This window comes from Vespa mandarinia, chromosome 14 (assembly GCF_050613455.1).
Source record: "Vespa mandarinia isolate Hongniang chromosome 14, ASM5061345v1, whole genome shotgun sequence".
NCBI lineage: Eukaryota > Metazoa > Arthropoda > Insecta > Hymenoptera > Vespidae > Vespa > Vespa mandarinia.
The window spans coordinates 4,214,345-4,228,865 of NC_140823.1; the positions used below are offsets into that span (position 1 = coordinate 4,214,345).

General features: G+C 32.0%; 1 protein-coding gene across 1 annotated transcript; it reads left to right on the forward strand.

Moving 5' to 3' along the window:
• Positions 1–7,711: 7,711 nt before the first annotated feature.
• Positions 7,712–13,178, forward strand: snRNP-U1-70K (small ribonucleoprotein particle U1 subunit 70K). The gene is given in 9 exon segments (XM_035862190.2): positions 7,712–8,024; positions 8,382–8,564; positions 8,670–8,732; positions 8,807–8,888; positions 9,173–9,217; positions 9,220–9,246; positions 11,686–11,929; positions 12,088–12,434; positions 12,554–13,178. Coding segments are annotated over 9 exon segments (1,299 nt in total). The 5' UTR covers positions 7,712–7,880; the 3' UTR covers positions 12,718–13,178.
• Positions 13,179–14,521: the final 1,343 nt, after the last annotated feature.

The following is a 14,521-nucleotide window of genomic DNA, read 5'->3' on the forward strand; positions in this document are numbered from 1 at the left end:
TGTATATATATATATATATATATATATTTATATATATACACACACAAAAGTATGTTATGCACAAATGTGCCCATACGACGATTCCGCATTCTTCGTCGAACAATGGGTACTTGAGCTTATAAAGCATAAAACGAATTAAACTCGGTATATTTCTTATTGACGTTGTTCACGTAAAACGCATTCCTTATAAAATTGAACTAAGACAGACAGAGAAAGAGAGAGAGAGAGAGAGAGAGAGAGAAAATCAAAGAGGAGATGGTGACTCGAGTAAGATCGAAAGTCACGCGTTCGAATCGGTCATTGACCTTTTTCGGGATTCTTCCGCTCTCACGGTAAAAGTGGACGAACCAGAGTCCACGAGGTGACTAACTGTGCTGGTGGTGATAGGGCGGTAGTGCCGTTGACATTAAAGAGTTAGAGAGAGCCCAACGTTTAAACTAAAAGTACCAAGTGGTACTGAGTACATAAAAGAGACACGAAAAATAGGCGACAGGACCGGTATAAACGTTGCGTCCTGCATGATCGATTCTCCAATTGCGTAATTCTGGCCATTAACTAGATACATGCACTAACTGGCGTACACCTGAACCGAATCGGTATCAGAATCGATATCAGAATCGTTCGACCGTACAAAATTACTCCTTTCGGATTCGTTAACTCCCAAGCACGATAATTATCGTTTATTAAAACACGAAAGTCCTTCCATCTTTCTTAATTATTTTTGAAGCATTGATCGATTCGTTCCTTCACAAAGTGACAAAAGAAGTATCGATAATAATGCTCAAAGTTAAAGAACATCAAAATTTATTATATCTCGTACGTAATTCAGATATTCAAGTGATTAGTTCTATTTATAGTATGAATCATCGTTACTTCAACTCGCCTTGTCATTAATGAATTCACGTATTTTTAATATTGATAATTAAAGATTTAATTTATTTTATCAAATATTAATAATACATTAAACACGCCTTTCTCGCAATTTCAAATTATCATCATTATTATACTCGCTATTGCAATTATCATCATTGCAGATATTAACTCGTTTATTAATATCTACTTTTGTCAACAATGTTCAGTCGTAAATGGATTTACGTGAACTCTCGGTGAAGAAGTACCATAATTCCTCTTTTCTCTCTCTCTCTCTTTCTCTCTCTCTCTCTCTCTCTCTCTCTCTCTCTCTCTCTCTCTCTCTCTCTCTCTCTCAAAAGAAATTATCGTATAACTTTGTAAATTCGTTCTCACTGTTTTTATTGAATCGAAAGTATTTTTAAAAACGTTAATACGTTATTTACCTGTGAAACGTTGAGAAGAAAGGAAGGAAAGAAAGAAAGAAAGAAGGAAAAAAAAATAAAGAAAAAAAAAAAAAAAAAGAAAAGAAAAAAAACAACAAAATAAAAGTGTTTTATTCTAATACCTCGTTGAGATATAAAAGTTACGTTGGTCTCTGTGTCGCAACGATAAATAATCTCTATAGGCGTACATTCGAAAGACCATTCCTACTTGAGATAAGTGCTCCCGTACATTCGAAAGTACGTCAGCCGGTGTAGAGAAAAACCGTGAACTATGTGCCATGCGGAGCGCAACGTGTGTTACACACTGCCGTGTGCTCGGTTTCTTTGTTGAAACGTTTTCATGCTTACGGACACCTGCATTCGAGCACGTTTGAATCACGTCTTTCGAAACGATCGTTTCAGTGTCGAGATTTCCATAATTAGAAAATTCTCGAGAGACTCTAATAACGCATATATATATATATATATGTATATATGTATATGCGTACATACATACAAAAAATAATACCTATGAGCATACGTTTACGTTTCAAGGATTTTGTTTTTTTAAACGATCTTACGAGAAGGTACGTACAGACGATAATTCAGACGAATAACGAGTTTTATTTTGCTGCATCGCATCAACATCGACCGTATTATTTAATTTCTTTTTTTTTCTTTTTTTTCTTTTTTTCTTCAAACTCATTGTTCCTCGGTATATAAATACGGTTTGCTTAATATGGTATATTTATTATAGTAGCATAGTAGAAATGATATAAATAACGTGTGAAATTTATGATATTAACTATATGGTATATTATATATTATTAGATCAGTCAATAAATAATGTTGCAAGTTTCGGCATTTGATATCTAAATTAGATCAAACACAATTCTGTTTGACTGGAAAATTCTGATATTACTTATTATATAATGTACACACACACACACACACACACACATATATATATATATATATATATATATATATATATATATATATTAGAGAGATATCGTAGGGAATATAGTCGTCTCCCCCTTTTATCCAGACTTTGGTCATGAACGAATAAAAGGGACGGTGAATCAATCTACGAGCGTCGCGTCGGTTTGGTAGAACCGAATTGTGCCGAGTCGAATCGAGTTGAGCCGAAATCGTGCGCGTACTATGTTTCGTAAGGGTCTGCTCTACCGATCGTAAACGAGAATGAGAAAACGAGAAAGAGATAGAGAAATAAAAGGAAGGAGAAAGAGAGAGAGAGATAGAGAGAGAGATAGAGAGAGAGAAAGAGAGAGACTTTCGTAGACGCAGCGAGCAACGAATAGACAAAAGGGGATTAGAGGCGAACAGGGTCGATGACCCTTGCACGTGGAGTGCTCGGAAGTAGGCCACGTCGTGACATCATGCAAAAGCAAGATGGCCGCCGGGAAACGGGCACATTCTCACAAATATGTTCTCTCTGCCGCGAGCACGGCCTCGTAGGCCTGGCACAGGGCCGCAGGGACATTTTTCTTTTTCTAAAATGTTCATTGCTAACGTTCGACTACGTATGGACACTTATCTCAGGGACAACGACGAATCGAGAACGATTGCGAGTCCCCCCTCCCATCCACCTGCTCTATTAATTCGTCAAATTCGAATGAAAGTTCAAGATGATGACGCCGACGATGACGACGACGACGACGACGATGATGATGATGGTGATGATGATGATGATGATGATGATGATGATGATGATGATGATGATGATGAAGACAGAGAAGAAAGAGACTTGACGATTCCATCAAACGATTTCATCATAATCATTCGAACTAATTCAAAAAAAAAAGTATAAAACACTTTCCAACTTGATCTCTGCTGTATCTCAATCAACCGTGACATAACCATGCTGTACGAAAGCAACCAATGAGAACGTTGTATTTCTTCTCGGTCAATGTTGTCATTGGTCGAAGAGAGAAGTACATTATGTAGGTAACGCGAATTCTCGTAGTTTCTTATTCTTTTTTTTTTTTTTTTTATAGTAGACGATACAATGCGAAAAAATTAAAGGAGATATAAAAGAATATGTAAAAAAGAAAAAAAAATAATAAAGCAAAAAGAAAAAAGAAAAAGAAAAAACAAGAAACAAATTAAAAAAACAAAAAAAAAAAAGAAAGAAAAGAATTACAAAAATGAGAAGAAAGAAAGAATTTGGGTGGAATATATGATAACGTGGTCGATGTTCATCTATGAGATAGCCACCAAGCGAGGCATTTTAGCACATGTATGTATGTGTATAGAGAGAGAGAGAGAGAGAGAGAGAGAGAGAGAGAGAGAGAGAGAGAGAGAGAGAGAGAAAGAGAGAGAGAGAGAGGGAGGGAGGGAGGAGGGGAAGGGGGTAAAAAGTAAAAGAGGGTTGGAGGAGAGAAGTGGTCGACAACGCAATCCGCATACGCGGTTTTTTATTCGGAACGCGTAAGCGTCCGTGCCGCGGTTATGCATGCGATGCATCGTCGAATACTGCCCAGCAAGAATATACATGTAGAAACTGCTGCATTATTCCGATGGTCGCAGCAAGATGGTATATCACCGGTGCTACGCCAGTGTCCGCATCCTAATTGCTTCGTACGTAAGCAACGCGTGCGTGTATCATCCCTTTCCTCCCCTTTCCGTACACGCGGTCCCACCACGAATTATCTCTTCCCCGTAAATTCCATGTAGAATCGTGTGTAACCGTTGTTAACCATCGATCCCTAACCTTTGCAATATAACAAAGTCGCTTCGTACGTAATTAATCCTTTATTAGGACATCTAACTTTTCAATTACGCAGTTATGTATGTATGTATGTATGTATGTATGTATGTATGTATGTATGTATGTATGAATATATGCACGTATCTGAATTGTTTCACTTTTCTTTATGCGGGGCGAGAGGGTGCGGGTTGGGGGCTAATACTTTGTTATATATTTATAAAGTTTTATGTTTTTCTTTGGCATAGTATAATAGAAATTATATAATGTTTAACTTACGATACAATTTATCACGATAAGGTTGGCTAATAATCTCTTGGAGTTTTTGTAATATATATGTTTGATATTGAAATATATATATATATATATATATATATATATATATATATATACAATGTATACAAGATATTTTTATTAGTCTGCGTGACCCAATAATTTTATATCGTAGCACATAGCTTATAATATGTATATATATATATAAATTAGATTATAATATAAAAATGAGATAAATTTCGGATTATATAATTTCCGATTAGAGACATTACAAATAATTAGATTGTAGAGAGTTAACGATTAACAGTTGTGTAACTCGTTGAATCCATCCTTGTCGGCGTAATTAAGATTAATCTCTTTTTCTATTTTTTTTTTCCTTTTTTTTTCTTTTATTTCTTTCTCGAACTAGTCGAACTAGTCTCTCTACGAAAGCGAAAGATGCGTCGTTCTCTTTTGTATCTCTCTCTCTCTCTCTCTCTCTCTATCTCTCTCTCTCTCTATTTCTCTATTTCTCTTTCTATCTGTTAAGAGCAAATGCTGACAAATGACGAAGGCGCATGCGCTTTCTTATCGCGACCGATTAATTTTATTATTTGATCGTTCCTTCCGACGAAGCAACATCGCTATTCATTTCTTTATTCATTTATTCCTTTCATTTTTTTTTCATTTAATTTTACGTGTCTTTACTATCAATGAATTAGTACGAATTAAGAATGTAAGAAGCGTGATAAGAAGTTATGAACTTTTTCTTTTTTTTTTTTTTTTTTTAATAAACATACGTTGACAATTATATATTCATAGACTATTATCATGAATAATTTGTTGAAACAATCATTGATATAAGGATATATGTTTGAGATTTGATTACGTGAAATAAGAATTATTAAAAAAAAAAAAAAACAATGATATTAATGTTTTGGATTATATCGATCCAAAGTTATCACATATTACACATGCCAATAAAAAGAGTTTTCATAACAATGTATATTATCGAACAGTCTCTCTCTCTTTCACTCGTAAGATATCAGCTGCCGTAGTTACAGTGCTTCGTTTGTTCGAAACATTTTTTGATGACTCCAAAAGCGAATGAGAGAAGAAACTTATTCGTGAGTATGTAAACGGAATCGTCTCACGTTGCTTGCTAGACGATACCTATATAACTTTATCGCTCTATATACGTACTCTATATATCTATGCATATACATGTATATATGTATAAATGTAGATACGTAAAAGGAAAAAAATCAATTGACAGATAACTTATCGAAATCAGATTATAAAAGAGATCTTTTCTTTCGAGGAGGTGAATTTTCGATTTTTCATTTCAGAAAATATTAGAATGTACCAGAGCGTGGAAATCGATTCTAGTTATGTAATTATCTTTTCTATTTCAAGCTGCATATTTATATATATATATATATATATATACATACATACATATATACGTAAATAAGATATATCGATGAATCGAGTTGCCATTACATTCGTTATCGTGAGACTCAAATTCCTATCTATTCTAAATTTATTTCCTATCGAATTGATCTTTCGATTTTATTAACACGAATTAGTTAGATCAGATTCATTTGAATTATTAATAAATTTTTTTTCTTTTTTTCCATTTCTTTTTTTACTTTTAATTTCCTATGAAGTCGATCTTTCGATTATATATTAGCCGATTAACTTTAATCGTAGCGGATTTATTAGTACTTCTTTTTTCCTTTTCCTACATGTAATATTACACATAGACCGAAAGCAAAGGCTAATGCGGCATTTTATATTTGAGTTTCTGATAAATTCAGATAAAATTGTAATTTACGGAAGTGGGAAGTGGGAAAAGATTCTTACGTAATCAAGGATTTTTTTTCTCTTTGTGTGATGTTTACGCTTGCTTCACGTTGTTGGTACAACAATAAAAAAAAAGAAAGAAAAAGAAAAAAAAAGAAAAAAAAGAAAAAGAAAAAAGAAAAAAAGAAGAAGAAACAAAAAGAAAAAAAGAAAAAAATAAACGAGGAAAGAAAAAAATCACGTTGAGAACGATCATTAGTACGCACACTTACGTACGTAAGGTATGTTCCGTGCACATGTAATAATTCTCTGTATTAAGGAGAATACACACAGGAAGAAACCACAAATTCTGAGATCTTTATTAACTATACGGAATGAATAGTGTCTTGTACACATGTATGTACAAAATTTCTAAGAATTTTCATTCCTCTTCTATCTCTCTCAATATGCTCTTACGTAAAAGAGTTAGAAACGATCTCGCTCGCTATCGTTCATATAATTTTTTCGAACTTGTACGTATTGTATATATACGTATATGTACATATATACGTACATAGAAGCGTATGTAATTGTAGAAAATAAATTGACAGTTGCAAATTGTACTATGTAATTTTATTCGTATTATCTTGAATGCGACACTACGATAATTAGTTTATTTATTTGAAATTAAAATAATAAAGAAATGTTGTTTTCAGCCATTTTGTTTTTTTTTTTGCCATTTCGATATCCTATCGTCAAGAATATATTTTCAAAAGAATTTGACGTTCCATGTTAGCACGTTTCTCTTTGCTTACTCGAGTATTTTCTCGATTATATCATTAGTAAACGTTATTTATATTTATATATATGTCGCGTAATTGACAAGAAATGAAAAATATCTTTGTGAGATCAAGCATTATCATTAATATGAATAATAAGAAATTTTTAAACATACCCTCTCGCCTTTTCTTGTCAATCTTGATGTTGATAACTCGTCTAAGTTTCCTAAATTGCATTAGGGAGTAAATATTTTCGATTGGTTTAATTTTTGACGTGGATTACTGCACGAAATGAGAATCTTTTTTGAACGACGCGTCACGAATTCATCGAATACGAAATTAACAGTTAAAAGACCGCCTGTGCGCTCTAGCGGGACTTTTGATAACCACAAAATATCGATCTCATTATTTCGATGTATTATTTTAGATAATATTTATATAATAAGTAATAAAAATGAGTATGATATTAGTTGGGAATAAAATATTTATTTATATTTTACGTAGGTACATACATAATTATTTATATTTCTATCAAAATTCATTCTCGTAAATATCTTCGACGTTGTCATTGGCCATTAAACGATTATGTCGATAATGCAGTACATCACGTTGTCAATGCTCCTATTATAATTTCAACGTGCTTGATGTTTTTTACTATTGCATTTAAATAAGTAGATCGAATAGAATTTATAATAATTTATTTAAAAAATATTACATCGATATTAATATCTCGATGTATCTCATCGTATTGATAAGCACCAATCACGTTCAACCTAGAGGAATATAATTGGTGCGTTAGAAAAATCAATATTTTCAAGTGCCATCTGGTGGGATTGAGCGTAAACATATGTCGATAAGTGTTACGTAGTTCAAAGTCTTTCAAATAATATTTCTTTCTTGTGGCTTGTAGATAGAGTTGTCGGTTATGTGGTTATGGCATACCGGTAGCAACGTCGACGCCATTTTAAGGAGTGTAGTGTCTAAAGATGCAGTTGTTCCTGTATTCGTTTTAATTAATCGAGCGAGAGTAAAGTTGACGTATTATTGTAATATTTCAACAAAATGACGCAATTTTTACCTCCGAATTTACTTGCGCTTTTTGCTCCTCGCGATCCAATACCTTATTTGCCACCAGCCAGCAAGCTTCCACACGAAAAGAAGAATGGAGGATATATCGGCGTTGGAGCATTTCTCAAATATTTTGAGGTAGATATTATTTCACTCGATTCGAAATGACATTATTTTTTTATATATTTTTATTCTATAAGTTATATTATTTGTAATCATATTTTTTCACGCGTTAGGCAAATTTTCAAGATTGTAAAAGTTTCATAGAACTTTCTTGAATTGATACAATCTTCAAATGCCATTAAAGTAGAAATATTGTCAAGTTTTTTGTTTTTATTTCTAGCGAGTTATTACGTAAAAGTGATTGAAAGGATTTGTACATTTTAGACATTGTCAAAAATAGATTCTATGTATATGGTAGCGATAGAAATCTGATTAGCTGTATTTAGTTGTATAAGTTTTATTTATAACTTGAGAATTTTGTAAAAATAAAAGGATCCGAAAGATACCCCGCCACCTGTACGCGTTGAAACTCGTGAAGAACGTTTGGAGCGTCGTAGGAGAGAACGTGCCGAGCAAGTTGCTTATAAATTAGAACAAGAAATCGCAGTATGGGATCCCGCTGGTATTCCCAATGTGACGGCTGATCCTTTTAAAACCTTATTTGTAGCAAGAATAGTGAGTATTTATTCTACAAGTTGCAACACCCAAATATGGATAGAACGGAGTAGTAACATGTTAGATATTTTAAGATATATCCTTAAAGCAAGCAAATTATTTCAGAATTATGATACATCGGAATCAAAGCTTAGGAGAGAATTTGAAGTCTATGGACCGGTAAAAAAGGTATAAAATGTTTAACGTAGATAAGATCTTTAAATGCAAAATTGAATTTCTATATCGTTTTTATTATTTTTCAGATTGTGGTAATTCATAATACAATAAATGGCAAACCTAGGGGATATGCTTTCATTGAATATGAGCACGAAAGAGACATGCACTGTAAGTAACAGCCCAGAAATGTAATTTTTCTTGAAAGCCTCCGTGAGTCCATAGTCTGGAATCTCACCTTTCTTAGCATCACTTCCAGCTAGAATATAGTGGGGCAGGGCTATAGTTAGGCTACCCATTTTCATTGGTACTTAACCAGAAGGTGTGGGGGGTCCCACGATACATCCATGCAGGAATACCATTCTCTAAATACAAATATATGGTAAACGATTCAAATGAAAAAGAGAATATTGGCTGTCTTGATTAATGCAGTTTTTATCTTGTTCTTGGTACAGCGTGGTGGCCGCTGCCGGCAACTAGTGCCGTTCACTATTCCATGCAAAATCCCTGAACCTGCCTGATATGATAGGTTTGTATGTGTGGTAAGATCCAACATACAACAACGTTTGTTAGCGTCTATGCTTACTCTATACTTCTTCAACAATTTTAATTAAACTCAGAATTTGAACAAATTTGATCGGTACGAATATTTAGTATGGCCACACTCTTAAAGTGTTTAAAAGGAGGTGTCTTTTTGACAGATTACTTTGATTTGTGATTTTATTTTGACGCGATATATAAAGTTAGCATTCTACATTGAAATTGATTGGTGGGCTTAGGGAAAAGGTTCAGGGACACGGTCGGTGAACAGTCACATTATTATTATTATTATTATTATTATTATTACATATATATTTCGATTTTCGTCGGATATCATATTTTCGGATAAGATTGGTACGAAATACGCGTTTTTCGCTAAAAAGTTAACTCTACAAAGATTAGGAGTCATTCAAATTAGTTCGATATTATCATTAGGCAACGCGTAACGTACATTGATGAAAATTATAACTATTATACGCATAGTTGTAGGTAAAAACATTACTCTTTTTATTCAAATATTCAAGCAAGGGTAGAGCATCATAGAGATTTCAGTGAGAAGCAATTTTTTGATAGGTTTAGTAGAAAACTCATAATGCAGATTAGTGGACTGTTATTATTATTCTTATTATTATTACTATTATTATTATTATCATCATCATCATCTTTATTATTATTATTATTATTATTCTTATTATTATTATTATTATTATTATTATTATTATTATTATTATTATTATTATTATTATTATTATTATTATTCTTATTGTTATTGTTATTATTATTATTATTATTATTATTATTATTATTATTATTATTATTATTATTATTATTATTATTCTTATTCTTATTATTATTATTACTAGGGTGCTATTTTTTATTCTTTCTGCCAAAAAGATTTCATTGTAGTCGAAATTCTATTATTATCAAAATTATCAAGTTATCAAAATTAATTTTATTTTTAATATATTTTGTACGCTTAAGTCCTGAAACATATCAATTTCGATATAGAATACTAATTTATCTTGCGATATCATCATTTGCTACGTAAACACTATATGAAAGTCTGCAAATATAATTTAGCATGCAGATAATCTTTCCCTTGCTTTCAAATTCGGAATTTTTTAAGAAAATAGAAAAAAGATCTTTGCCCGTATTATTTAAAGTTAACATATAATATTAGAGAAATCAGTAATAACATTACGTAACAAAGATATAAAATATGTATGAATTGCGCACGGTTTGGTTGTAAGTAAAAAAAAAAAAAGAAAAAAGCGCACCAGGTAAATGCAAAGTAAACTTCTTCGGAGATTGAACGAACATACGAAGACTGGGCACCTTCCCAATGAATAGCGTACGCGCTGGCCTACTCTCGCGAGTCTCTTACAAGTTCATTTCACTGATTAAAAGTACTTCTAAGCTTTGTGTTAACTTCCGTACGTAAGTAGCCGCGGTAGGTATTTTTTGTATTTGCTATACTTTTTGGAATTTAAACATGTAGTATTTAAGGTACTTCAAAGTCTGCATACCTCATTGTTGATTATTGTGCAGAGATAAGTAACGTACAATTGTAATTTTATACAGTAAGATGAGATCGTAGTACCACGGCTTATTCTTTCTTATTTCTAAAACATACCGACGTATATAATGCACAGTAAGTACTCTCTATACTGCTTTGCCTTTTTGAAAAAAGAAATGAAAAAGGCATAGTACAGAGCGAGTGTGTGTTTAGAAATATCCGATTAATCTATAACTGGTATATACTTTCTAATTTTACTTTATAGAATAATGGACGTTACGAATAAGAAGCACATAATCAGGAATAATGCATGCAGATACCTTATTATCCGTATCATGCATAAAAATAGGATACTTTACTTACTGGTTTGGATGACTTCGTTGTAAGGAAACTATAAACACAATGCATATGTAGATACTTTTACCAATTATCCAGGCTGACATATTAGCAATTCTAATTCATCGTTACCCAAAATGATCGAGTAAAAAAGAGATGAAAAAAGAAAAGTAAACAAAGAGAGTCGAGTCACAATTGTTTCTTCATACACGTAATTTCTTTAGCCCGTCCATAAGTATATATAGTTGTGCTTGAGCTATAAATAGAAAATTCAATTTCCTCGAAAATAAAGAGAAAAAAATGAATAAATAAATAAATAAATAAATACAAAAAAGTAATTAAATAAAAAAAAGTAAATAAATAAAAATATTAAAGACATTCTATCTTAGATGGTGCAATTGTTGGTTCTGCATAGAGAGAAAGAGAGATAAAACATACATATCATTTAAAAACATCATCCTTGATGATTCGCCATTTCGAATAGATTCTCAGGGATTAAGAGAGATCTCATAATAGCATAACGCGTAGTAGTTGGGCGATCTTGATTAGATTGTAATTTTCTAATGATACTTTTAGCTGCGTATAAGCATGCCGATGGTAAGAAAATAGATGGTCGCAGAGTGTTGGTTGACGTGGAGCGTGCAAGAACGGTAAAAGGGTGGCTCCCTCGACGACTTGGTGGTGGTCTAGGTGGTACTCGCAGAGGTGGACCTGATGTGAATATAAAGCACTCCGGTAGGGAAGATAACGAAAGAGAAAGAAAACGATATCGTCTCGAGCAAGAGAGGGAAACCTCAGGACGAGGGCTGGACAGGGACAGGTAAAATGAATTTCCTCAAATTTTTTTTCATCCAATTAAATCAAATCGTTGCTTATATATATAAATATATATAAATATATATATATATATATATATATATATATATATATATATATCTATTTGTATTATTTTCTTTTTTTGTTTTTTCTTTTTTCTAGGGATCGCGATCGTTTGGACAGAGAACGCAGAAGGTCACGCGATCGTAAACGAAGATCAAGGAGTAGGTCACGCGATCGGAAACGTAGACATAGTCGAGATCGTTTACCGGATCCTGACATTGAGGAAATTCAAAGAGACGAACGACCACGCGACAGAAGAGATCGTGATCGTGATCGTGATCGTGATCGAGATCGTAAAAGGAGTAACGATCGTGATCGCGATCGCGATAGGGATAGGAAGAGAAATAAAAGGGACAGAGATCGTGAACGTAGGGATAGAAAAGATCGTGGTGATCGTCAAGATGAAGATACCAAGGAAATTCGTATTAAGGAGGAACCTTTGGATGGTAGTATATTTTATATATGTATTTAAGAAAAAAAAAAATTTTGCAAAATTTCATTTTCCTGTATTTAACAACGCAAAATCATGTTTTTTTTTTTATTTTTTTTTTTTTTTTTTTTTCAGATTATCCCGATTATAGTAACACGTTTTCAACGTCAGGATCGTATTTCACCGCAGTCAAGTATGAAGACGATAACGATCAAGAAGTCGAAGAAAAATATAGAATTCCCGAAGGTCGCCCTGATCCACCCCCATACAATAATTACGACTCTGTACAAGATTATTGATCTCAGTAATATGCCTTATGACGTTTTCTCTCTGCCCGCGACGAATCGATGCGACCATCAATAATGTTATATTGTATTTCCTATTGTTATTAGTGTAATGCTGTACTTACCGCATTTGAGTACCGAATTGTATAGTGGAATGGAAAATTAATGACCAGATATTCTATTGGCATATTGCAAGGTAAGCAGCTTTGATCTACGTTTATAATTAGCCGTTCCTTGGTAATTAATTTAGAATATTATATATTTTTCGTCGTTGGAACGAAAGGTAAAATTTCATTGAAATTTTTAAGATTGGAATGTATTAAATACAATATTCTAGCAGTTCAAACAGAACCTCGCAATATGGAACACACACACACACAGAAGTTCATAAACGTTTTCAACCTTATTGCTACCACAAATAAAAAGTACTGTCACTCGCTGTATTTGTACATACATAATATGAGTATATGAATGAATTGAAATTCTTCATGATAACTGCTGCATGTATATTTATATATGTATATATGTATATATATATATTTATATAATTAAATATATTCATATACATACATCTATGTATGTATATGAGTATATTTAAATATATATATATATATATAATATATATGTATATATATTCAAATAAAATAAAGGATATAATTCATTTGTTAGATATATTTAAAAGGCATAAATGGCTCTTCATAGGATTAATATCCTTTTTTTTTTTGTTATTGGATCATATATCTTTTATTTTATTCTTTTTACGTTTATTATATCTATGTCAAATAGAAGAAAATAATTATGGAAGTAGATTTATCCTGAGACGTCAAAGATTGTGGAAAAATGAGATATTTTTTTTTTTTTTTAATTAAATATCTATTTGTATTTTATATCATTAGATGTGAGAAGACTATTTAGAAAGATTATTTTTCTTCGATTTGAATTTAACGCCATTTTGTTTGTAACTACGTTAGTTTTACCAATGAATTCGAATTCTTAGATAAAAATCAATATATCATATTTAACTGTATTTTTAAATCAAGCAATAGATAGAGAGAAAGAGAGAGAGAGAGAGAGAGAAAAGAAAACGCCGCATTTTAGTGTTCATTCTACGGAAATGAGAATTTCTCTCTCAAACGAGTTGAAAACTCGTTATCCAATCGAAATACCTTTTTTTTTCGTGTCGTAAATTGCTTGGACGAAAGCTCAACGATTTTTACGTATTTCCGGTTTAACTGTTTCCTCTATTATGTTTTCGAATAATATTCCCCGAATGAAAGTGCGAATTATTCTTAAGAAAATAATTTTATAATTTCGTCAATAATTATATTAAAAGTAAATCAATATTGTAAAGCCGAGTTTAAAATGAAAACTTCGAAATATATAATCGATAGATTGTCGGAACTTTACGGAGGTTATGTGATCTTATTGCAACTGCATTGTTGCGGTAAGTATATGCACTTGTTCAAAACAATCCATTTTCTTTTTTCTGCTTTTTTTTTTTTCTTTTTTGGTTATTCATAAATAGTTGGAACAAATTATAATGTTAGTATCTTTTTTAGAAAACTTCATTATGCAGTTTCGAAATAATCAACGCTTAGCAGTACGTATTTTTAAGTTAATACATTTCTTCAATGGTAAGATAAATTTGACTATTAACATTTATTATACTTATTGAAGACAGTCTAGAATTAATTTTAGATTTTATTTTCCTTCTGTGTGATTATTTAATTAATTTTTGTAATTGCAATGATAAGATAGATTTAATTATAAATGATTATTATAGTTAATCAAGATAACTCGAGTAACATACGATTAATTT